Source organism: Terrapene carolina, unplaced genomic scaffold, assembly GCF_002925995.2.
Source record: "Terrapene carolina triunguis isolate 2854851 unplaced genomic scaffold, T_m_triunguis-2.0 Scaffold88, whole genome shotgun sequence".
Taxonomy (NCBI): domain Eukaryota; kingdom Metazoa; phylum Chordata; order Testudines; family Emydidae; genus Terrapene; species Terrapene triunguis.
In genome coordinates, this window is record NW_020664439.1 from 50,119,810 (window position 1) to 50,145,117 (window position 25,308).

At 41.0% G+C, this 25,308-nt stretch overlaps 1 protein-coding gene across 1 annotated transcript in view; it reads right to left on the reverse strand.

The window, feature by feature from the left end:
- Window positions 1–25,308, reverse strand: part of ATP13A3 (ATPase 13A3) — a 114,270-nt gene that overhangs the window by 60,035 nt on the left and 28,927 nt on the right. Inside the window, exons 2-6 of the mRNA XM_026650143.1 lie at window positions 10,213–10,309; window positions 8,577–8,750; window positions 6,040–6,210; window positions 5,542–5,612; window positions 1,468–1,548 (exon numbers count right to left, since the gene is read on the reverse strand). Of these exons, the coding sequence (XP_026505928.1) occupies window positions 1,468–1,548; window positions 5,542–5,612; window positions 6,040–6,210; window positions 8,577–8,750; window positions 10,213–10,263 (548 nt within the window). The 5' untranslated portion in view covers window positions 10,264–10,309. The remainder of the gene's footprint in view (window positions 1–1,467; window positions 1,549–5,541; window positions 5,613–6,039; window positions 6,211–8,576; window positions 8,751–10,212; window positions 10,310–25,308) is intronic.

Consider the following 25,308-nt stretch of genomic DNA (forward strand, 5'->3'; position numbering starts at 1 on the left):
GAAAGCTCATGCTCCAATACGTCTGTTAGTCTATAAGGTGCCACAGGACTCTTTGCTGCTAGATAAGTTATATATATTCAAGTTGGCAGGGCCTGACAAAATTAATCCTCATATTCTTTAAGGAACTAGCTGAAGCAATCTCAGAACCACTACCTATCATCATCAAGAACTCATGGAGGACAGGTGACGTTCCGGAGAACTGGAAATGGGCAAACACCCTACCTATCTTATAAAATACACTTAACAGTCAGAAGTTGAAACAAAATTCCTATTTATTAATTACCATTTTTCTGAAGATAAGGGAGATGGGGTGTACCAGGCCCTTTGAGGACCCCTGCTGGAGGCCCCGAAGTCCCACCACACTCTACCCCAGGAAGGAGCAGCCGAGATGGGTCTTCCAGGCCTACCTAGATGGGCCTTGTGGAAGCAGCCAATCAGAGCCCAGCAAGCTCAGATAAAAGGGCCTGCAGGACTGAGCAGGCCAGTCCCTGGCTGAGACCAGAAGGGCGCTCCTCTGTGGTCAAAGGAGCTCGATGGGCTGCATTTGCTAAACCTGGGAGTGAGAGGATCTGAGAACTCTAGCCCTAAGGAACCAGACAGAAGTAAAGAGGTCAGGTGGGATGAGGCCTAAGGAATGTAGCAGCTATCAAGTAAAGGAGGCAGTAAGTGGCTGCTGTGTATAAGGTCCCTGGGTTGGGACCCTGAGTAGTGGGTGGACCCGGGTTCCCCCTCCAGGCAGTGCTGGAGTGTCCCACGCCCTGAAAAGGGGAAACGGCTAGGTTAAAAGCCCAGGAAAAGGGGCTAGATTTAAAGAGCCCTGAGACAGCACCACAGCCCTCAAATCTTTTTCAGCGTCACTGCTTCCCAGGATAGAGTCCCCCATTCTGTTAGCACAGCCTACATTCTTTGTTCCTAGATGTATACATTTTGCTCCATTGTGTTCATAAACCCAGTTTCCTCCCAACATTATCACCTTCACCTCGCCAGCTCATAAGAGCCCTGTCATCTCTCTTACCCACCTTATTGTATACGCAATTGATTTCTGAATCTTTTGACAATTTGTGGATTTGAAACGATTATTGAGCATCACAAGAATTTCCTGCCAGGAATTAAGCAATTAAAGCCTTTGTTTTTCAAAGACAATAGGCGCTGCCGATTCCACTGTTAATGGTAATGCTATTGCGGAAAAAATGATCTGACACGAACACAGTTGAAGAGTCTAGAAAAAAACATTTCTATCTATATTCAATGCTGATATAAGCAATGACAAAGGAGACCACTCATATGTAATATGATTCCTCAATTCAAGGTCTTCTTCTGAAGGGAAGTTTAACATCCAAACCACACACACTGATCACACTTAATTTTATTCATTTATGAGAAATATACCATAAACACAGCTATCTAATAACCATGTACCTTTCTGACATCTCTTAGATTCATATTTTAGTCTGAATATTGTATTACCTGTAGTCATGCACCTCCTTAGTCAAACCTTTACTATGTTCATTATGAATTGAAGAGCAGGAAGTAGACTCATCCAGTCCCCTAAAATAATTGTAGAAATTAAACAAGTTCTCAGAATCAAGCTTCTTAGCTAATATTCTTTTTTAAAATTTCCCATTAAGATCCTTAGGAACTGTAAAGACCAGACATTTTTATTAGAAGTTTAAGTTGCATTATACAAGAACAATATTAAAAAGCAGTCAGTTATGAATGTCATTCCACTCATTTTTGCCTAGTTATTGCAAGTATCAATTAGGTAAATTAAAGACTGAGCAGAAGACCACTGAATTCATCTCTTGGTTAGGTCAAGTCTGCCCTTTGGTTTTACATCACTTATTTTTAAATTTAAGTTTTTATTTTAAACACCTGTGTAACTATATTGGACGCTTCCACAAAAAAAACAGGCAAGAATTTATTTAATTTGAATTTAATAAAATGGATATGATATGGATTAGCTTTGACCTATAAATTACTATTCAAATCCCTCTTTAAAATTCTTTTCCATGAGGCCTACAAAAACTGACAACAATTAGACCACTGGTACAATGAAACCACTGCCATTGTCTCATTGTTTCCTTCTTACCCTCCCCCCCCATACAACCTTAATTCAACCCCATTGTGCATATGCATTATGATACATTTTTAAATTATATGACATACCAATTTTCCCACAGGACCTCTGCCTCATTCAGTGCACAGGATGGATTCAATATTTCTTTTTATCTTCATCATTCAGTGTGTGGCCCCATGTATTTACTGCACATCATCCAAACACTACCCTAAATACAGAATTATTAGTTTCCTCATGGGTTTTCTATAGTGCTCATAGTATCATTTTACCTCTTTACAAAGATTAATGAACTTATCTTTACAACATTCCCGTGAGGTGAGGTGGTATTCAGTTTCCTCATGTACAAAATGAGGAACTGGACACAGAGGTTAAGGCCAAAATTGTCAAAAGTGTCCATTCATTTTGGACAATCAATTTAAGAAGCCTAAGGCCTGATTTTTCAGAATAGTTAGCATTTTATAGCACTTTATATGTTTGACAGCAGAGCTCCCATGCACCTCATTTATAGTTGTGAACGCTTAGCTCTTCCGCCAATCTGACCCCAGGCGTATTAAGTTGGGTACAAGGAAAATGAGGAACACATGTTGGCCATCGGAGAAATTCTGGTTGATGTGACTTGCCCAGACTCACATAGGAACTCTGTGGCAGAGGCCAGGATAGAATTAAATTCTCCAAGGGAGGCCTTAACAACAATGCCACCTTTTCTCTTCCTGCAGTTCCCTGCCACATTCACTGTGCACTTTCCAACTTGTGCAACAAATGAGACAGGGGTCCTACACTGACGACAACCTCATTCACTACACAACCCTGCTTCACTCCCAGAGCACAGGAGAGAAAGTCTCATGTACAGAGTTTCTGTGCCTAGTGCCACAGCAGTCCTGGCAGATGAGATGAGCAACTGCACAGGAAACCCTGCTCAGGGGATGGAGCACCCTAATTTACTCTGCGGGAATGGCATATGCACAGTCCAGTTCAGCAGGTAGGAGCTGTGAAGGAATGAAGTATGTTCAGCGCAGATGGAATCTTCAGAGAATTTAGCAGCCAAGCTCTAACAAACTTCTTCTAAACACGTGCAAACAGATTTGTCAGAGGCTTTTTCAAAGAAAAAGGCATCCATGATACACAGGCAGCCCCCTCTGCCAATGTCATATGTCTGCTCCAAAGCATGGAAGAGGTAAAGCTTCTTAATCAAACAACTGGCAGTTTTGTTTGTGGGGATTTTTAATGGGGACGGGGGGGAAATACTTTCCCCTAATCTCATTGTCTGAAACAGATGAACCATTTTAGCTGAAAGTAAAAACAAACAAACAAACCAACCAACCAACCAACAACCCACCACCCACACCTGAGACAGACACCTCTCATGGAAAATCCAACCTAAACAGTCTGGCAAACTACAAGCAACTGAAAATAGGGTCCTATAATGCAAAGTGCTGAGCAATGTTACCTGTAGGCATTGCTGCCACATTGCCTCTAATTATGGTAAGTTTTGGGATTGAATACAGACTTCCAGTTACAAGATCTTTGCACTCAATTGAAACTAGCCAAGATATATATTTTTGTCCCCAAAAAAAGACAGTGAGTTTCCTTACAGTTTTATCACTGCTTGTATTCTGATGTAGTGGTTTTGCCAACTTTTCATACTACTTTTTACAGATTTCTTTAGAAAGCAAGAAATGTTTGTGGGGCAACATGACTGACAGGCTTTCACTTAAGTAGCAAAGTTCCTTAATAGTGGGGTTTTAGTTATTTTTGCTTGCCTTCCTTACCCCACCCACCTTTTTTTTTTTTTTTGGAGGGGCCAAACATGAACTGTGTCCTTGACTTGTTTTAGCCTTAGGAGTTGTTTGTTTAGATGGCTGTTCAGTGTGGTGAACCGATGGTTAAGACTGCTTAAGTATGGTTAAGACAGCGGTTAAGCCTTTGAGCTGTCTGAATCTCCCACTGTAGCAAGCTGCTGTTGGAAAGTGGAAAAATGGGACCGTGTGTTCGTTTTGCCTTTCAGCATGAAAGGAAAAGCTTATCTGCAGGGCCTGACATTGGTAACTTTCTTCTTGAACCCCGATGCCCCGTGCACCGCTACTGAATGAGGGAGGCGGTGGAGCTAATAACGCTCGGGAAAAGCAGCTGGGGCTGTAACTCCATCTGGAAGCACTGTTAGGTCAACAATTTTCAGACCAATTTCATACCTCATTCTATTACTAATGAGAGAGTTCCAGCTCAGAAGCAGGATTAATGTGGAACGGCTGGGGTACATTGATGGAGAGCTGGATAACTGGCCGCTGGGGTGTAATCCCTCCCTCCCTCTGCTTTGGACCTGACTGAACAGCAATGTAAGAGGTGAATATTCCTCCACTGTGCGCTCTATATTGAATGGTTGCAAAAAAAAGAAATGTCACTTAATGCTGGGCCTCTGAAACAGCTTGCATCCACTGACTTTGGGAAATGAGTGAAGATCCCTCTTACCCTCTTTGACCTCCACATTTTCCCCCTACATCTCTAATTTAGACTGCAGATCACTACAAAAAAATCACAAGTGACCTAGAGCACAGGGGATATGTAGAAGTAAATCAGAGTCGACTCACTCAAGAGTACACCCTCCAGGAATCAAAAGTTATAGAAATATTCTCCTAACTTAACTCAAATTAAAGAGAAAATTATTCTTATCAGCTCCGTAGGGCACCAAAACAGAATTATGGCTAAGGTACTTACAACCAGATTCTGCTCAAAATAAGATGTAAATAAAAAGTCTCAGAAGTGATAGGCCCCAACGCTGTGATCCCAGGAAGTGGAAGTCATTCAAAACAGTGGTTGAGAGAGTTTTGAGCACCTAGACACATGATCCAGACAGAGGACCTAAGCTTACTCACATTTCACATGCAGAATTCTCACCAACTCCAGCTGTGCCTCAGGGCAGGATGGCTCAATATGGGCCAGGAAGGAGGAACACACATATAGTGGGGCACAGAAGACGTCGGTAGGCTACACCCCCTTCCCCAACAACAAACCAAGCCTTCTTAGGGTATGTCTACATTGCAGTTAAAAACTCAGGGCTGGCCTGTGCCAGCTGACTTGGGCTCGCAGGACTGTTTGATTGCCGTGTAGATGTCCAGGCTCAACCAGAGCTGGAATGTCTACACTGCAATTAACGAGCCCCACAGCCCAGTCCTGCAAGCCCAAGTCAGCTGGCACAGGCCAGCCCCAGGCGTCGACATACTCTTAGAGATGTGGTGTGCTAGTCGGTGGATTAACCAAGACCCCCGCTAGCAATCAAGAAAATCCTGAAGTTCATTGGGGAGATGGAAAAGGCTCAAACCAGAGAAAGATTCACAAGAAAACAGAATTGGAAAACAGTACTGGAAATACTGTCATTTTATATAAGCTTTTTGGGAACACAGTTATGGCTACCAAGAAAATACGTATACTTGCTCTGCAAGGCAAGGGTAAAAAAGAAGTATTCTTACTTTTTGAAGTCAAAACTTTGGACTGCATCATTCCAGAAATACATTACGCTGTGGTGTGTGAAATAGCGAATCTGTAAGGCAAATAAATACATGCAATTAGGTATTACACTGGCATTGTTCAACACCTGATTTCTATTTAATTTAGTATCATGTTAAAAAATTATAACAAAACTGAACTTAAATTAGGTACACTATAAGTTTTAAAAATGAAATACAAAATGTTTCCTGTGTGCTCTCTCTCCAATACTGACAATATATTTTATACAAGATAGTTTACTTTTCAATAGTCTTATTCTTTCATTAATCCCACAATATACAGATGCACAAGATCTGTTACACTTTGTGACTTAAAATATAAGAGCACATTTCCCTACCTCAACCAACTGGCCTCTTTGGCAGTCTAAGCAGGTCACATGTATTGTACTGTGTGTGAATAATATATATTCTTTTCATAGCTGCCTTGAAGATTAAGGATTCAGATACCACAGGTCCACTTACAGGAGAATATTTGTTTGGGTCGTTTCTATTCTCTTCAGCAGGGCTTTCACATGAATGACCACTATGGCCATTTGAAACTTTGTCTTCAATAGACTGAGGATTCTGTAATGGGTTGTCTCCCCGAGAAAGCACAATACGAATCTTTGCACAAAACCATATCCTGAATTCATCCTAACAAAGAAAAAAATTGTTAATCGAGAAACAAATTGCAGAATACTGTTTAATACCTTGTAAGGATGTATAAAAGTGAACCTAGGGACATCTTTCTTTTCTTTAATAAGTACCAATGTCAGGTGGAAAACAATCCAATTAGCAAGGTCCACATATACTTACAGAAATGAAAGACACCATGGGATTGATACCAAATTACCCCAAGGACAAGGTTTTCCCTTTTATTTATAAAAACATTTTACCACTAACTCCACATAACACTAGCAGAAAACTTTCAAAGCTCTGATGTGTGCTAGTGAACCCTCAGACTCAGTTTTGGAATCTTTCGGTTTTTATAAATAAATGGCATGGTATTTCTTCCATATATTCAACAATAATTTATTATTGCAGAGCACGAGGGGGATTGGTTTACGCTAAGTGGGGGGGTGTCACTGGTATAGGGGATAGGAGATACAGAAGGAATAGCATGAGTGAAATGACTGCTCCCCTTAACTATTCATTTCCATATTTTCCTACTTCTGAGCTTTTCTGAAGTATAAGATTTATTGTATAGAAATATTGGCACTTTTTGTGAGTGTTCTGCAGAAACTTTCAACCTTAACTTTTAAAAGTATCGGGGGGGGAGGGGGAATAATTAATTCATACATGCATAGCACTCCCAAATGTGGAGATGATGTCCATGTGAAGTGGCAAAGCCATGTGATAAATTGCAGAATTATGTGATAAATTTACTACACACCTTTGTCTGCCTCCTCCTGCCCAGGAAACCAACTACTCTGGGCCTTATTCTAGCTTTCAAAATTCATTAAGAGACAGCAGCTACCATTTTATTTTGCAATTAATCTGCCAGAGAAACTTTATCCTGTAAAGCGTGGAGTCTTCCCGAAAATTACACCTGACCAAAGCCCAAAACAAGCAAGCTCTAGCCTTGGGTTAGTAACAAACTTTCCTATACACAAGCTTTATACCATTGGAAGAGGGAGATTTCCAGTTTCCCAATGGGATCCTGAACACCTACTTCTAGCCCTGGGGTGTCAGAGATCGTTTCATCTATAATATATGTGGGAATAAGTAGAACGGATGCAAATAATCTTGCATTAATATGAAGATGGTGTTGCATAGCTTTGTCCCCACATTGTCCACGTCTCCTGTTTATATCCTCTTCCTTTCTACAGGACTTGACATTGGTTTAATTAAGTAATTAATACCAGATATCCACTCATAACCTGCAATCCCTGATGCTTTAACCTCTCCATGTCACTTTGTAGTTTATTTCTGTCCTCTTCTATCTAGACTGCCTCTCCAATTTGCTGTTATCTGCACATTTGTTCGTGGCTGAATTTACATCAAAGAAACATTGGAGAAAGAAAGACATGAAAAGTTGTGCAGAGCTTTCTTAAGGGTTAGAAATGAGCAAAAAAACTGCTGGAAATCCTAGCAGTCCTGAACGAGGGCCACAACTAGAAGAAAGCATTTTTGTTAGATGCGTGATGGATGTTGCTCCATTGTGACAGAAGCTGTTTTGCACATCACTGACGGTAGCTTGAGAACCTCTATATTATGCTATACAAAACTCTGAGGCCAGTGCAGCAACAGCCTTAGCTCACGGCCTTCCAAAACCAGGTCTAATCAGTTCCTGAAATCTTCTATACAAAAGAAAACTAAGTAGGATATGAGGAATAAATCTTGGAGGAAGATAGTCTTCTTTAGACATTTACATACACAAATTAAATTCTACAGTAATATTGCTTTAGCTAAAAAGGACACTGTCAAGATATTGCCTGTATATTTTTCATATATTTTGCCTGTGCACCTACCTTATAATCATCCCTTCTTGAGAGTAAAATCAATTTCTTGATATTTATTTTTCTCAACTATTTAATAGAGTTATGAATGCAAACAATGTGGAATAATGAGTGCATGACTATCAAACCTTTTGAAAAATCCTCTTAGCGAAGATGTTAAAAGTTTCACTGAATGCTATTTAGTTTCTATTACTTATTTAGGCAAACACAAAATACTAAAGTATCAAAAGTCCTTACTAATAACAGCAAACGTCCTTTGGATATTCACCATTCTTCTCACACACAAAGCTACACAAGCAGAGAACAATCTTTTACAATTTTCATAGCAAATAGAGTATTTTTTCTGAAGTCCTCATGATTTAATTTACCCCAAAGCCTCCTTCATGTTTTCAATTTGCTTACAACTGGCAAACTACCCTGGTCATTTATTTATAAACTGTGATGCAAAGGAAGTAATATCACTAAGGTTACAAGCCTGAGAGCTGATAACTACCACCTCTAACTTTTCTGTTTCAAACACTGCATTCACAAAACTAGAGCACATTCAGTGTACAAACTTACAGTCGTTCTCAGTAGCACCACTTCACAGTCTTTAAGTGTAGTCCTTTTGCACGTTGCTCTCACACGCCACTCGGGCATCCAGTAGAGGAGAAGGAGGAGGAAGCCACCAGTACAAAGCACCCCTATAGCAACTAAAACTAGCTTCCAGTGGCACCGATTATAACCATAAATCTCCTGTACGGAAACAGGGAAACAAATAATGAACAAAGATATCCTTAATTGCTTTGGCTGAAAAATTCAGGAGTAACCTGTTACAAACTGTGGCAGATAAATGTGTCATATTTCAAGGTTTTTCCTCCTTTTCTTTGCTGGGGGAGGGTTCAAAAAAGTTTATTCATTATATTGTGGCTACTGCTTTTGTTCAACGCTGCACATAGACTCATTAAAACCCACAGAAGTGCTACATACACACCAATTTAAAAACACTGCAATACAGAAACAGACTCCTCCCTGGACTGCTCCTGAGGCAGTTATGCAGGGAAACTTACGTTACAATCTAACCTTTAGTTTTTAAGGACCTGGTTCTGGTCCATGGTTCTGAAGATGTAACTGGACATGGCATGCAAGCCTGCTCTACACCCCAACAACTGCTGGGAACAGTTTAGTATACTTCTTTCTGCTCACAGTCAGACAACAAACTAGGGTGGATAAAACTGATAATTTTTGGGGGGGAAATGATTTTAATCTTCTTTTTTATTTTATTTAAATTATATAGTTTTTTAAATAAACCTGTTAAAATGAAATCTGAATTTAATACAAAATATGTTAAAACCTAAACTTATTATAATGTCTTACAACAATAAAAAAAGCTCTCTCGCAGCACTGTAAGTACTCCACCTCTCCGAGGGGAATAGCTTGCAGCGCTGCTAGCGAGCGTGCAGCGCTGCAGGCTCTGATTACACTGGCGCTTTACAGCGCTCAGGGGGGTGTTTTTTCACACCCCTGAGCGCAGCAAGTTGCAGCGCTGTACAGCGCCAGTGTAGCCAAGGCCTAAGTGTTTCAGTGCAGTAACACAAAGGAAACTTTCAGAAGCTGAGCTGTATTTCCTCTGTCTCAGATTACACGGAACAGATTTCCTGCTCTGACGTATCAGTGAAATGGAAGCTGTCACTGGGACCCACCAGCATCATTCACATTTATGAAAATATGAACACTGAACAATATTTGCAAAATCTCTTTTCGAAACATCATTACACTCTAATTGCTAGAGCTCTTATTTTTGTCAAAAGGGTTTTTTTTAGGGTTTTGGCCAGGACAGTCCCTTCTTTAAGCCCTGTCCCAGCCATCCTGACTTTTTTGGAAAAAATGGGTGTTTGTCCCATTTATTCTTCCCAACTTGATCAGTTGGCCAGAGCACGTGGGACAGATGCTCACTTTGGTCAAACAAGTTGGATGCAGAGGAACATGCTGGGTGGGGGTTGAGCTACAAGGCCAGCCCCTCGCACGGGGGAGGGGGGAGCAGGGATCAGGCAAGCAGCAATGCCAGCCCCTCGCGGGGGGGGGGGATCAGGCAAACAGCAATGCCAGCCCCAGCCTTGCATGGGGGGCTCATGGGGACTGTGCCTTAAGCAATATGCCCCAAACAGAAAAGCAACATTTTCTTCAATTTGTGAAACGAGACCATAAAACTGATTACCATCTCATCCTCCTCGCCTGTATTGACAATCTTCTTTTCTTCCTTTTCCATGTTTACTGAGATAAGAAACTTCTCAACTTCAGATACCGGAAGACCTCTAGCAAGAGAAGTATTAAAAAAAAAAAAAAACTATTGAAGCAATATTTTGACTACTGTGCACATGCATTAACTTTTGATGTGTCATTGGCATAACTACACTCACAACATGCATGTACATGAAATGCACTGACACAACCTGCTTTCATCTAACTCTTAACACAATTTGTGACCATAGTAGATGTTGAAGTATTTTGCTGTTCAATATACAGAAGTGCCCACTAAAATAGTTAAACTTTAAAATTATTTTTCAAAACCCAATTTTATTCTAGAAGTCTATAAACTGTTATTTGACAAATGTAAACAGATATAACTAAAAATGTACTTCTAGCTACTTAGATGCCTCACTAATATTAGTGAATTTAATCTCACAACACCCTTGTAACGTATGGAAATATCTTCATTCTAAAGATGGGGAACCAAGATACATAGAGATTACGTGATTTGCCCAAGGTCACTCAGGAAATCTGTGGCAGAACCAAGAACTGAACCCAAATCCCCTCACTCTCAGTGCCCTGGCCATAAAGCCATGCTTTAATTTCAACTTGAAATTGGCTGACACCTCTAACTGAATTTTTTATTTATTATTAATTATTATTATATTCCAATATCAAGACTAAGGCACCTCAGTAAACATACACACCATTATATATCCTTAGTATGAACTGTATTTTTAGATTCTTATGGAGGTGGAAATGCACAGCTGGAGAGCAGTACCAAACAGAACACAAGAATTAGAAATTCTTACCAATTTTTTTTTTTTTTTTTTTTTGGTATTGTGACAGCACCCAAGGGCCCCACTCAGGAGCAGGCCTATACCATGCTAGGTGCTGAACAAATGTACAGAAAGACAGTCCCTGCCCAGACAAAGCATTTCCAAACTCAAAAAAAGACAAGAAGTGAGTAACAAACAAAAGAGAAGGCGGAAAGTGGAGGGTGACAAGTGTAACAGTAGTACGGTCACACAGTTATGTGAGTTTATTAGGTGCCCACATTGATGTTTCTGTCTCATTAGAAAGGTGCTCTCTTTTACAATTAAATATTAACTATCCAATGGACTTTCATCCTAGCCATAACAGATGGACAGTTTCTTGCAGGGTACACACCAGACATCAAGAATTGAGAAGTGATGGCCATAGGATTATTTCTGGGTTTTCGATGCACCTGTCAGGGATGGTCTACATAATACTTAGTCCTGTCATGAGTGCAGGGGACTGGACTAGATGACCTCTTGAGGTCCCTTCCAGTCCTATGATTCTATGACAAGGGATAGTGTGGAAGAAACTGTAGAGCAGTGGTCTCCAACCTTTTTACGCCCAAGATCTGCTGGCATGGTTCTCATAACACAAGAACTAGGGGTCACCAAAATGAAATTAATAGGCAGCAGGTTTAAAACAAACAAAAGGAAGTATTTCTTCACACAACGCAGAGTCAGCCTGTGGAACTCCCTGCCAGAGGATGTTGTGAAGGCCAAGACTATAAAAGGATTCAAAAAAGAACTAGATAAATTCATGGAAGATAGATCCATCAATGGCTATTAGCCAGGATGGGCAGGGATGGTGTCCCTAGCCCCTGTTTGCCAGAAGCTGGGAATGAGCGACAGGGGATGGATCACTTGAGGATTACCTGGTCTGTTCATTCCCCCTGGGGCACCTGGCATTGGCCACTGTCGGAAGACAGGACACTGGGCTGGATGGACCTTTGGTCTGACCCAGCATGGCCGTTCTTATGTTCTTACGTCATCCTCTATGTGAGCCAACTCTAGAGGGGGATGGACCACTTTGCCAGTGGGTCTCACAGCTATTTCCTAACAGCAGAGGAATGAGGACACTCAGGCATCTTGGGTTCCCATGCCAGGCTCTGGAGGGGAGTGTGCTCTAGTGGGCACAGACTCTTCTGCCCACTTCCTCCAAAGCGTGACCCTTTCTGCTCCATCCCCTCCAATCTGCCCCTGTCCTGTCCCCACCTTTAGTTCCCTGTCCCAGTTCTACCCTCCTCACACAGTCAGTCCCACTCCTCACATCTCAAACTTCTCATCCTAGTCCCAGGTTCCGTGACCACCCATGCCCACTCCCTCCCAACCCCTCCGGCTCCTTGTTTCCAGTCTGCTAGGCCAGCCAGTCCCAGTTTCCCCTCTCCTGCGTCTACATTGCTAAAAGGGCTTCCAGTCATAAAAATAGAAATACAACAAACTCAATTTCCCATTCCATTGCTAAACTGACATTTTTATATCACATGACCAACTAAAATCGAACCATTGGTGTAAATTTCTAGGACTCTAGTTTGACTTCACTTTTTTTTTATTTCAAATGCACACCACTGCTCCATGGAGTACACAACAGTTAAACAAAGTTCTCTCTAAAACCAGGTATTTGAGTTTATTAAAATTGTCACCTGTACGTTCTTCACTACACAGCAGATTAATTTTGAAGAGTCTTTTTAACTGAGGAAAATATCTTGGAAATTTTATTAGTAAAAACTGCCCTAAATTAATTAATGGTTTCTAACAAAATTCACAAAATTGACCATTGGATTAACAACACATGTCAAATGCAAGTTTATTTACCCACAACAGATAAATCACAGGATTTTTTTTTTTTCAAATCAGTTTGTATAACCAGAAAAGTTTTTGGTGCCTAATGAATTATAGTTTATAGTAAAGTTCACAGCAATCATGAGAAAAGTGAGAAAAGATTTCCATTTATCATGCTGGAACTAACTTGCTCCATCCCTAAAAAAAAATATGCATGTTACTCTGCTGCACTATCAGTATCAGTGCCTGAAGGCAGAGTTCGAGTCTTGATGAGAACAGCAAGCCAAAGCAAACAGTTGCCAGCACTGAGGGGCAGAAGAATAAATGGTACCGAGAAAGCACTGAGGGAGAGAGGAATAAATGGTATTTGATTATTCATATTTGCATATCTGTTTGCAAATCTGGATCAATTTAAATTCTTAAACTGGGACTCATTCCACAAACCACATGGCACAGATAATCTAAGTGTATTTTATTATACTGCTAGGCATTCAAAAAGTAACAAAAAAGGCAAAGTACGCTGATACACAGTTTTCATTTTGGTACTGAAAATCCTATTTCAGAAATAAGACTGTTACTTTAAAAATTAATACAAATATAACAAACTACTCCCTCATACAAGTTCTTTTCTAATTCAAACATGCATATACCATGCTGTCTAGCCACCAGAACCCACAACAACAAATATATGCATTCCAATGTAAATACGTGAACACACCCTCACCATGTAAATATCAAAAAGTTGCTGCAATTTGCAAATTAAATGTTCAATTCTGCAAACCTTGTCTCATAACTTTCATAAGTATTTCCAATGGGACTCCCTGAGTAAAAACTACTCACATGAATAAGAGTTTGCAGGATCAGGACACAACCTCAAATATTCAAACAGTTAGTACAAGTAGTGTGTCCTCAAAACTTTCCTAGCATACATTAATGTTAAGCAGATAAAATTCCTTCATCTCACCACTGCCAGCTGCTCTCTCCCTACATCTCCCCACCCTCTAGCTGGGCTCCGGATGAAGCAGCTCCTGGAATCTGAAGGCCATCCAAAAGCAGGGAGTGGACGCTTGCTCTGCTCCCTGCTGATTAGCTAAGTCATAGAAATGAACAGAAACAGACACCTGCAAATAGCAGCAGTGGTAATGGATCAACCCCCTTCTTTGCCAATCGTGTCCCTGGTAAAGAGCCAGTCACTTTGGTCTTCAGGCAGCCATGGACCTGAGGAAAATGCTAAGGTTCAGCTGGCTCTATCAACAGCATGGAGAAAAGAGAGTCAAGATTAGAAGGAAGGAGAATAAAGGAAAGCGATGTGAACAGGAAGAGCGGCCAAAAAAAAAAAAGGGGGGGGGGAGGAGGGAGGGGAAAAAAAAAAAAAAAAAAAAGAAAAAGAAAAAAAAAGAAAAAAAGAAAAAAAAAAAAAGGGGGGGGGGGGAAAGCTGAGGGAACCCAATAAAAGGCAGAATGAAGTAGAGAGAAAAAATGACATGAGAAACAAGATGGCAGATGTGAAGAGAAAGGGAAAGTGAAGAAAAAGCAAGTAGCGACAGTTTAAGAATAGCAAGTTTTATTTATATGTTTTACTTATTCTAAATGCATCACAGTGAATACAAATAGACACAAATTAAAAATTATATCAAATTGGTTTAAGCGCTTATGTTCCTAGCAGCTTGCCGATATAGTCCTCTGCTACAAAGTTGGGCAACATTAATAAATGTGGTATTGTTAAAAGCGTTCTAGCTGTACTCAGCCATTATACGAAGAGTAACTATATTCTCCTCCTAATATTCTCAATTCCTCATTTCAAACGTTAATTTGCACTAATGTACAAATGAGACAAAAAGGCACAAATATACAAAATCTGTTAAAATTAACATTTCATTGTAATTTATCTATCAAAAGACTTTTTAAAGTCTAATGAGATTCCTGAGGACCATTATTAGACTATTTTCTTTGGTTCTGAAATCAACTTTCTAAGATTCTGTATAGTTTGTAGAGAACATTTGTAACAATTTTGTATGGAAAGGATTTTAAGTCAACAATGCTGAACATTTGTACAGGTATGAGTTTCTGCTGAAAGCATGAGCGGTTGCCATAAGTTAAAGAACTGGAAAAAACAAGTTAACTGAAAATTGCAGAATGGTAGGAGAAAATGAGAGCACCTCTAATCTTGGGAAGGATATCTCCACACAAGAGGAAAGAATGAAGTTTTGAAGAGAGACATTCCTGGTGCCTGGATGTATACAATACTACGTTCTAAGATGGCAACAGAGGCACCAGTACGTGGGGGGAGGGGGGGAGATTTTGTCTTTTTGTTTGTTTGTCTGAAGTGTTTTGCCATATAGTTAGATCCTCCAATACCATCCCCTTCTTAGTCTGTTTTAATTATGTAAGTATTTTTATTTTCTTAGTTTAATGGTGGAAAAAAAGAAGTTTAATCTTAAACATCTTTTGTTCAACTGCTTCTCAGATCTTTGGAACAGCATTTAAGTAACAAAAAAAAGTTTCTCTTACCAGTAGCAGTCTATCACCCGTCCTCTCCAAATGCTTTTGTTATCACCAGCTCCACAATGCAGTTCTTAATAACTGAGACCCTATCTACAAGGGAAGTCCTGCCAATGAACTATTTTGTCTAAAATCTAAAAAAGTCTCCAAGGGCTTTTCAAACTGTGTTATCAAAAGATTAAAATATCGCAGAACATTTGGCACTGCTTGGGTTTGGGTTTTTTTGGGGGGGGTGGGTTTGGCCGGGGGGAGGATGGAAGGGGAACAATTGAAAAACTTTAATTGGATTTGTATAGAGGGTATGACTCCAGCCATCAGACTGTTGGTACAGCTCACTCTATTCAAACTAGTACAACAGCTCACTAGGGTCCTAGGACATAGTTTCATGCGCATGCAGGAGCCCTGATGTTATCTGCCTGGCTACACGCATATAGGATATTATGCTTCTGACCAAACCCTTCCTTGTATTTACAGTGAGCAGCTTTGAGCTCAACATTTTTACATGACTAAGCACACAATACAAGATACACACAAAGAACTCATCAGTGGGCACAGGTGAAGTAGAAAAATATATATATATTATTATTCTTTGCTCCACAAAAATGTTGTAAAAAAAAGTTAATCAATGACATGGCGATGGTACACCTGATTAGAAACCCATTAGATCTTGTAGTAAACGGGAGTTGGCTTGATCAATGCCTGAATAGGGAGACCTTCAAGGTGCTGCAAAAACTGGTGTTCATAATTCAAGTGGTTATAAAGCACTCTTCCTTAGGAGTCAGAAATAAACCAGCATGGTGCTAAAGGACTCTGTGCTTGCTGGAAGTGCATTTTTCACAGAACATATAAAAATCAAGTTACTAATCACAATAGATTTTAAAGGAACACCAAAAGGTTGGGGTATTAATTTGGGTCCATGGCTGAATGCATATAATAACAGGCTACCTATTTAAACCTAAGAATAAGAAACAATCGGTGGATATGACAGACAGGCAGAGCACAAAACAACAAGAATACTGGTCAGCAAGAAAAGTGGGGGTCACAGAACACCACCTGCCTAACTATAGTTAAGAGAGACAAGGTGGGTGAGGTAATATCTTTTATTGGACCAACTTCTGTTGGTGAAAGAAAGAAGTTTTCGAGCTTACACAGAGCTATTTCTTCAGGTCTAAGAAAGGTAATTGGAATGCCACAGATAAATACAAGGTGAGAATAAGAACTTAACACATGTTGCAAGAGACCATTCAAGATGAAGTTGGCAGATAACATCTCTAGTCATAGGACAAAGAAGGGTTAGTACGTTACAGATTGTTGTAAACCGAAAATAATTATCAAAAAACCCAGATAACAGCCATGCAACACAAAATCAAAGTGGAACCAACTACAAGAACTCCACAACCCACAGAACAGCATCTCCAGGAGAAACCACAACTGGGACTCAGCACATGGACATTACATGGCACTTCAACATCATCAACTTACCAAGATTACCCCTCAGCAGAGCTGAACTATCTGTTCTCTCCAAGAAACAGTACTTCTGCCCTACCACAGAACCTGATACCATACTATCAGAGGAACCAACTAGGGGCAGAGCTCTTCTTGACCTGCTGCTCACAAACTGGGAAGAATTAGTAGGGGAAGCAAAACTGGATGGAAACCTGGGAGGCAGTGACCATGAGATGGTCGAGTTCAGGATCCTGACACACAAGGAAGAAAGGAGAGCAGCAGAATACGGACCCTGGACTTCAGAAAAGCAGACTTTGACTCCCTCAGGGAACTGATGGGCAGGATCCCCTGGGAGAATAACATGAGGGGGAAAGGAGTCCAGGAGAGCTGGTTGTATTTTAAAGAATCCTTATTGAGGTTGCAGGAACAAACCATCCTGATGTGTAGAAAGAATAGTAAATATGGCAGGTGACCAGCTTGGCTTACCAGTGAAATCCTTACTGATCTTAAACACAAAAAAGAAGCTTACAAGAAGTGGAAGATTGGACAAATGACCAGGGAGGAGTATAAAAATATTGCTCAGGCATGCAGGAGTGAAATCAGGAAGCCCATCTCACACTTGGAGTTGCAGCTAGCAAGAGATGTTAAGAGTATCAAGAAGGGCTTCTTCAGGTATGTTAACAAGAAGAAAGTCAAGGAAAGTGTGGGCCCCTTACTGAATGAGGGAGGCAACCTAGTGACCGAGGATGTGGAAAAAGCTAATGTACTCAATGCTTTTTTTCCCTCTGTCTTCACGAACAAGGTCAGCTCCCAGACTGCTGCCCAGTGCAGGGGAGGAGGTGACCAGCCCTCTGTGGAGAAAGAAGTGGTTCGGGACTATTTAGAAAAGCTGGATGAGCACAAGTCCATGGGGCCGGATGTGCTGCATCCGAGAGTGCTAAAGGAGTTGGCGGATGTGATTGCAGAGCCATTGGTCATTATCTTTGAAAACTCCTGGCGATTGGGGGAGGTCCCGGATGACTGGAAAAAGGCTAATGTAGTGCCCATCTTTAAAAAAGGGAAGAAGGAGGATCCGGGAAACTACAAGCCAGTCAGCCTCACCTCAGTCCCTGGAAAAGTCATGGAGCAGGTCCTCAAAGAATCAATTCTGAAGCACTTAGAGGAGAGGAAACTGATCAGGAACAGTCAGCATGGATTCACCAAGGGCAAGTCATGCCTGACTAACCTAATTGCCTTCTATGAGGAGATAACGGGGTCTGTGGATGAGGGGAAAGCAGTGGATGTGTTATTCCTTGACTTTAGCAAAGCTTTTGATAAGGTCTCCCACAGTATTCTTGCCAGCAAGTTAAAGAAGTATGGGCTGGATGAATGGACTATAAGGTGGATAGAAAGCTGGCTAGATCGTCGGGCTCAACGGGTAGTGATCAATGGCTCCATGTCTAGTTGGCAGCTGGTATCAAGCTGAGTACCCCAAGGGTCGGTCCTGGGGCTGGTTTTGTTCAATATCTTCATTAATGATCTGGAGGATGGCGTGAACTGCACTCTCAGCAAGTTTGCAGATGACACTAAACTGGGAGGAGTGGTAGATACGCTGGAGGGTAGGGACAGGATACAGAGGGACCTAGACAAATTAGAGGATTGGGCCAAAAGAAACCTGATGAGGTTCAACAAGGACAAGTGCAGAGTCCTGCACTTAGGACGGAAGAATCCCATTCACTGTTACAGACTAGGGACCGAATGGCTAAGCAGCAGTTCTGCAGAAAAGGACCTAGGGGTTACAGTGGACGAGAAGCTGGATATGAGTCAAAAGTGTGCTCTTGTTGCCAAGAAGGCTAACGGAATATTGGGCTATATAAGTAGGGGCATTGCCAGCAGATTGAGGGACGTGATCATTCCCCTCAATTCGACATTGGTGAGGCCTCATCTGGAGTACTGTGGAAGGATGTGGAAAAATTGGAGAGAGTCCAGCGGAGGGCAACGAAAATGATTAGGGGGCTGGAACACATGACTTATGAGGAGAGGTTGAGGGAACTGGGATTGTTTAGTCTGCAGAAGAGAAGAATGAGGGGGGATTTGATAGCTGCTTTCAACTACCTGAGGGGGGGTTCCAAAGAGGATGGATCTAGACTGTTCTCAGTGGTAGCAGATGACAGAACAAGGAGTAATGGTCTCAAGTTGCAGTGGGGGAGGTTTAGGTTGGAGATTAGGAAAAACTTTTTCACTAGGAGGTTGGTAAAGCACTGGAATGGGTTACCTAGGGAGGTGGTGGAATCTCCTTCCTTAGAGGTTTTTAAGGTCAGGCTTGACAAAGCCCTGGCTGGGATGATTTAATTGGGGATTGGTCCTGCTTTGAGCAGGGGGTTGGACTAGATGACCTCCTGAGGTCCCTTCCAACCCTGATATTCTATGATTCTATAATATGTGGAGAACTAGAAGAATTATTTCAGTGACTCCACCTCAGAGAATTCCTTCACAACAAAGACACCAGCACCCACAACAACCATGTCCCCACTAACAGTCATAAGAAAAAAACAAACACCTGACTGGACACCCTACAGCAGACGAAACCATACACTTGATCATTACATCAATTGCTTCAGGGGGGGAAAAAAATCAAATGTGAAATTCTTAAATATCACAGCCACAACAATCTCTCCATTCCCTAGAGGACAGCTATGCAGTCCTAGACATCCAACCACCGCATAGTGATCAAAGCAGCATCCAAAGAGGGCCATCATCATAGTCCTCAACTGTGACGACTGTGTCAATGAGGCCAAGAAACAACTCTTACACACCACTTTAATTTTGAGTTAAAGAACTCGAAAATCCCTTTCTACAATTCACCCAGGAATTTAAGGATATCATCAAATCCTTCCCCAAACAAATCCAACAGAAACTCTACAACCTCACCCCCATGAACCACCCCAAGGACCATCTATATGCTTCCCAAGATACACTTCACTGCTGTAGCACTTCAATGTGGACACTTACTACAGCAACTGGAGGCTCTCTCCCATGGCTGTCCTTAATTCACCTCCCCGAGAGGTGGATTCTTCCATTGACCTAGCACTGGCTACACTGGGGGTTAGATTGGTGAGGTTCAACAAGGACTATTTAGAAAAGCTGGACAATCACAAGTCCCTGGGGCCAGATGCATCCGAAGGTGCTAAAGGAGTTGGCGGGTGTGATTGCAGTGCCATTGGCCATTATCTTTGAAAACTCATAGCAATCAGGGGAGGTTCCGGATGACTGGAAAAAGGCTAATCTTTTGTAGTGCCCATCTTTAAAAAAGGGAAGAAGGAGGATCCAGGAATCTACAGGCCAGTCAGCCTCACCTCAGTCCCTGGAAAAATCATGGAGCAGGTCCTCAAGGAATCAATTCTGAAGCACTTGGAGGAGAGGAAGGTGATCAGGAACAGTCAGCATAGATTCACCAAGGGCAAGTTATGCCTGACTAACCTAATTGCCTTCTATGAGGAGATAACGGGGTCTGTGGATGAGGGGAAAGCAGTGGACGTGTTATTCCTTGACTTTACCAAAGCTTTTGATACCGTCTCCCACAGTATTCTTGCCAGCAAGTTAAAGAAGTATGGGCTGGATAAATGGACTATAATGTGGAGAGAAAGCTGGCTAGATCATCGAGCTCAACAGGTGGTGATCAATGGCTCCCTGGCTAGTTGGCTTGATTTCTAATTAGCCTTTGTAAAGCATTTGGTCAGCTTCTGGAGAAAGGAATGTGCAAATTAAGTGCCCAATCAAGAAGCACTTAAGGGACAATGGATCTTGAGAGGCTCCAATCCACATAGGACATTCAAGGTAGCAGGTAAGCAATGGCTGCTGCCTGTAAAAACTGAGTCATGCATGGACAAGTGATTTGCCCACGTGACTCCAAAACTCCATCTTGGAGCTGGACTTTGCATAGGAGAGAGGAGGGGGTCTCCACCCACAAGAGAAAGTCTATTTAAGCCTGTGGGAAACCTCTCCATTTTGTCTTCAGATGGCTAAAGAGAGAGCCTCTCCACCCCCAAGGATACCTGAAAGAAACTGGAACAAAGGACAATAACTACAGGGGGTGTGAGTGATTGCTGGACCCAGACTAGCAGGAGACTAGTCTGTAAAAGGAAGCTTACTGGAACTGGTGAGGTTTTATCTTTATTCAGTTTTCTTACACTTGCGTGTTCTATTTTATTTTACTTGGTAATTCACTTTGTTCTGTCTGTTACTACTTGGAACCACTTAAATCCTACTTTCTGTATTTAATAAAATCACTTTTTACTTATTAATTAACCCAGAGTATGTATTAATACCTGGAGGGGCAAACTGCTGTGCATATCTCTCTATCAGAGTTATAGAGGGCGAACAATTTATGAGTTTACCCTGTATAAGCTTTATACAGGGTAAAACGGACTTATTTGGGGTTTAGACCCCATTGGGAGTTGGGCATCTGAGTGTTAAAGACAGAAACACTTCTGTAAGTTGCTTTCAGTTAAGTCTGCAGCTTTGGGGCACGTGGTTCAGACCCTGGGTCTGTGCTGGAGCAGACTGGAGTGTCTGGCTCAACAAGACAGGGTGCTAGATTCCCAGTCTTGGCACAGCAGTTGGCAGTTCCCAAGGGGGTTTCTGTGATCCAACCCGTCACAGTACTAATAAAATTGCATAAAGTTTTTCTTTGCTCTGAGTGTGTCTCCGTTGTGCACATGAGGGTTCCCAACCAGACACTGAACCTGATAACCTTGATTCTGGGCCTAGAACCCTACAATCCCCAGCTCTTTAATTAGTAATTAACTGGAAACCAATAATAATCAATAACCACTACAGAATCAGGCAACAGCCCTCACAACATCCCCTGGCAAAAAGTTCCACGCTCTGACTGTGCACTGTATGAAATAGTACTTCTTTAAGTTTGTTTTTAACCTGCTGCCTATTAATTTCATCAGGTGACCCCTAGTTCTTGTGTTACGTGGAATAAATAACAGTTCCTTATTCACTTTCTCTACATTATTCATGATTTTTTTAGACTTCTATCATATCCCCCCGGCAGAGTCATCTCTTTTCTAAGATGAATAGCCCGTCTTTTTAATCTCTCCTCATATGGAAGCTGTTCCATACCCCTAAATCATTTTTGTTGCTCTTCTCTGTACTTTTTCCAATACTAATGTATCTTTTTGGAGACGGGGTGACCAGAACTGCATATAGTATTCCAGGTGTGGGTGTACCATAGATTTATATAGTGGCATTATTGTATTTTCTATCTTATCTATCCCTTTCCTAATGGTTCCTAACATTCTGTTCATTATTTTGAGTTCTGAGGCACATTGAGCAGATGTTTCAGAGAACTATCCACGATGACTCCAAGATCTTTCTTGAGTGGTAACAGCTAAATTAGACCTCATCATTTTGGAAAACATAATCCCAACTATACATACAATGTGCATTACTTTGCATTTATCAACACTGAATTTCATCTGCCATTTTGTTGCCCACTCACCCAGTTTTGTGAGAGCCCTTTGCAACTCTTTGCAGTCAGCTTTGGACTTATTTATCTTGAGTAATGTAGTATTGTCTGCAAGTTTTGCCACCTCACCGTTTACTCCTTTCCCAGATCACTTATGAATATATTGAACAGCACTGGTCTCAGTACAGATCCTTGGGGGACACCACTATTTATCTCCCTCCACACTGAAAAGTGAACATTTATTTCTACCCTTTGTTTCCTATCTTTTAACCAGTTACTGATCCACAAGAGGACCTTCCCTTTTATCCCATGACTGCTTAGTTTGCTTACGAGTATTCAGTGAAGGACCTTGTCAAAGGCTTTCTGAAAGCACAAGTACACTATATCCACTGGATATCCACTAGATATCCGTACTTGTTGACATCCTCAAAGAATTCTAATAGATTGGTGACAAAAGCCACGTTGACTCTTCCCCAACATATCGTGTTCATCTAGGTGTCTGATAATTCTGTTCTTTACTATAGTTTCAACCAATTTGCCTGGTACTGGAGTTAAGTTTATCAGCCAGTTATTGCCAGGTTCACCTCTGGAGCCCTTTTTAAAAATCGGCATTACATTAGCTACCCTCCAGGCATATGGTACAGAGGTTGATTTAAGTGATAGTTTACATACCACAATGAGTAGTTCTGCAATTTCATATTTGAGTTCCCTCAGAACTCTTGGGTGAATATCATCTGGTCCTGGTAACTAATTACCGTTTAATTTATCAACTGGTTCCAAAATCTCCTCTATTTACACCTCAATCCAGGACAGTTCCTCAGATTTGTCACCTAAAAAGAATGGCTCAGGTATGGGAATATCCCTCACAACCTCTGCAGGGAAGACCCATACAATGAATTCATTTTGTGTCTCCACAATGGCCTTGTCTTCCTTGAGTGCTCCTTTACCACGTTGGTCATCAGTGGCCCCACTGATTGTTTGACGGGCTTCCTGCTTCTGACGTACTTTAAAAAAAAAAATCCTGATAGTTGGTGTGTCTTACTAGTTGCTCTTCAAATTATTTTTCAGCCTGCCTACTTATACTTTTATACTTGACTTGCTATTTTCCTCAGTGGGATTTGACTTCCAATTTTTAAAGGATGTCTTTTTGCCTCTAACTGCCTCCTTTATGCTGTTGTTTAGCCATGGGGGCATTTTTTTGGTCCTCTTATTGTTTTGTTTTGTATTTGGGGGATACATTTCGTTTGCGTCTCTATTATGGTGTCTTTAAAATAGTTTTCATCTAGCTTGCAGGCATTTCACTCTTGTGACTATTCTTTTTAAATTTCCATGCAAAAGGAATGAAAGAAAAGGAAAAGAAAATAAGTCTTATTAGCAATTACTGCCTGATCCTGCAGCTGCTGCAAACACAGAATTCCAGTGGGCCTTCTACATACAGGACAGATGGAGAATTGGGTACATAAAACAAAACCTTTGTCAAGTTTTATTGTTAAAAACTGTTGCACAACAGAATCATGGAAAAGGGTGAAAGGAAAAAACATAAGGCCCAAAGACAGACTATGGAAATATTTACAAACACAATCTTATGCAACTATATTGCAAAAGAACTATACGGCATCTTTTCCAAGTAAAAAGAAGCCTATTTTCTTCATTAACTGACTTTGAAATAGCTGGCAGAGCCTGCAGCTAAAATTAAATTTTTTTTTTCCTTTTAAACTAAGGAGGCTTGATTATATGACAGTCGTACACAAACTCTGACCTGCATGTGGTAGGACTTCAATACCAAAAGATATTTAAAAAAAAAAAAAGCATTCACTGAAACTTGGATTCCATGTGCCCCTTCCATTTGTAGCCACTCTCTCTTATGGGACCTGTCAGTTTCCTCAGATCCCTTGCCTATGATGTCCCCAAAGGAAAAGCTGTTTCCAAAACCTCCCTCCACCCTTTCTCATGCCTTCTTCAAGCAGCACTCCTTTAGTACAAATGTCTAACCCAGAATTTTTGCTCTGACTTGAAGTAGAGTTGATCACCAATGCTATTTCCATAGGGTCAGTATCAGTGGATGTCCACTATACTGTATGAGAAAAGTAAAAAAGTGTTGCTGGTTTGTATGTTCAAGAACAGTGGTTCTCAAACTTTTGTACTGGTGACCCCTTTCACATAGCAAGCCTCTGAGTGCGACCCCCCCCCTTATAAATTAAAAACACTTTTTAAATATTTAACACCATTATAAATGCTGGAGGCAAAGCAGGGTTTGGGGTGGGGGCTGACAGCTCAACACCACCCCATGTAATAACTTCGTGACCCCGAGGGGTCCCGACCCCCAGTTTGAGAACTCCTGTTCAAGAAACTTTAGATCTAGGATTAGGGGTCATCTTCTCCCCACATCCATTACACTCCTTATCACAAGAAGCTGAAATTCCTGTGATGTTTCATCTTCAGAAGTAAGATGCTCTTCTAGTGCCAAAAAGTGTGTCAGTCCAATATACCGTTATAAATTTGAAATAAAATGCCTTTTTTTTGTTTACAGTGTATTACAAAAAAAGGTTGTTTTTAACATCTTGATTTTTGTTTCAAGTTCCAGAGAAAATAATTAAATTAAAATAAAGAGGGCAAAAGGGGCTCTGACAGAAAGACATTTCTAAACTGAGTAATGCATCTTTACAGAAATTTAAGACCCTGCTATTTATAATTCTGCAGTGTTTCTTCTGTACACAGACACCCTTAAATATCATTCTTTATCCCCATAATGTAGAATAAATATTTGGATAATGCATACAATTTGTAAGAACTATTCAAGTTCAGAATCTTCCAACTATATTTTGAAAGGAGTTAGGGTTATACTTTGTCACGGCAAACAAAGCTTAACACTTTAGTCAACTAACCAACCTCTAACAATAAGAATGACATAAGAATTTAATGAATACATGGAAATTTTACAAGTACACCAGCTAAGTTTTAACAAAGCCCTCTACTCAATACCCATTTTATCACTTCCCATCTTGGGCTTTCTGTTATAATAATGCAGGCTTTTGTTTCTGTGCTTAGGCTTAAGGAAGACCAT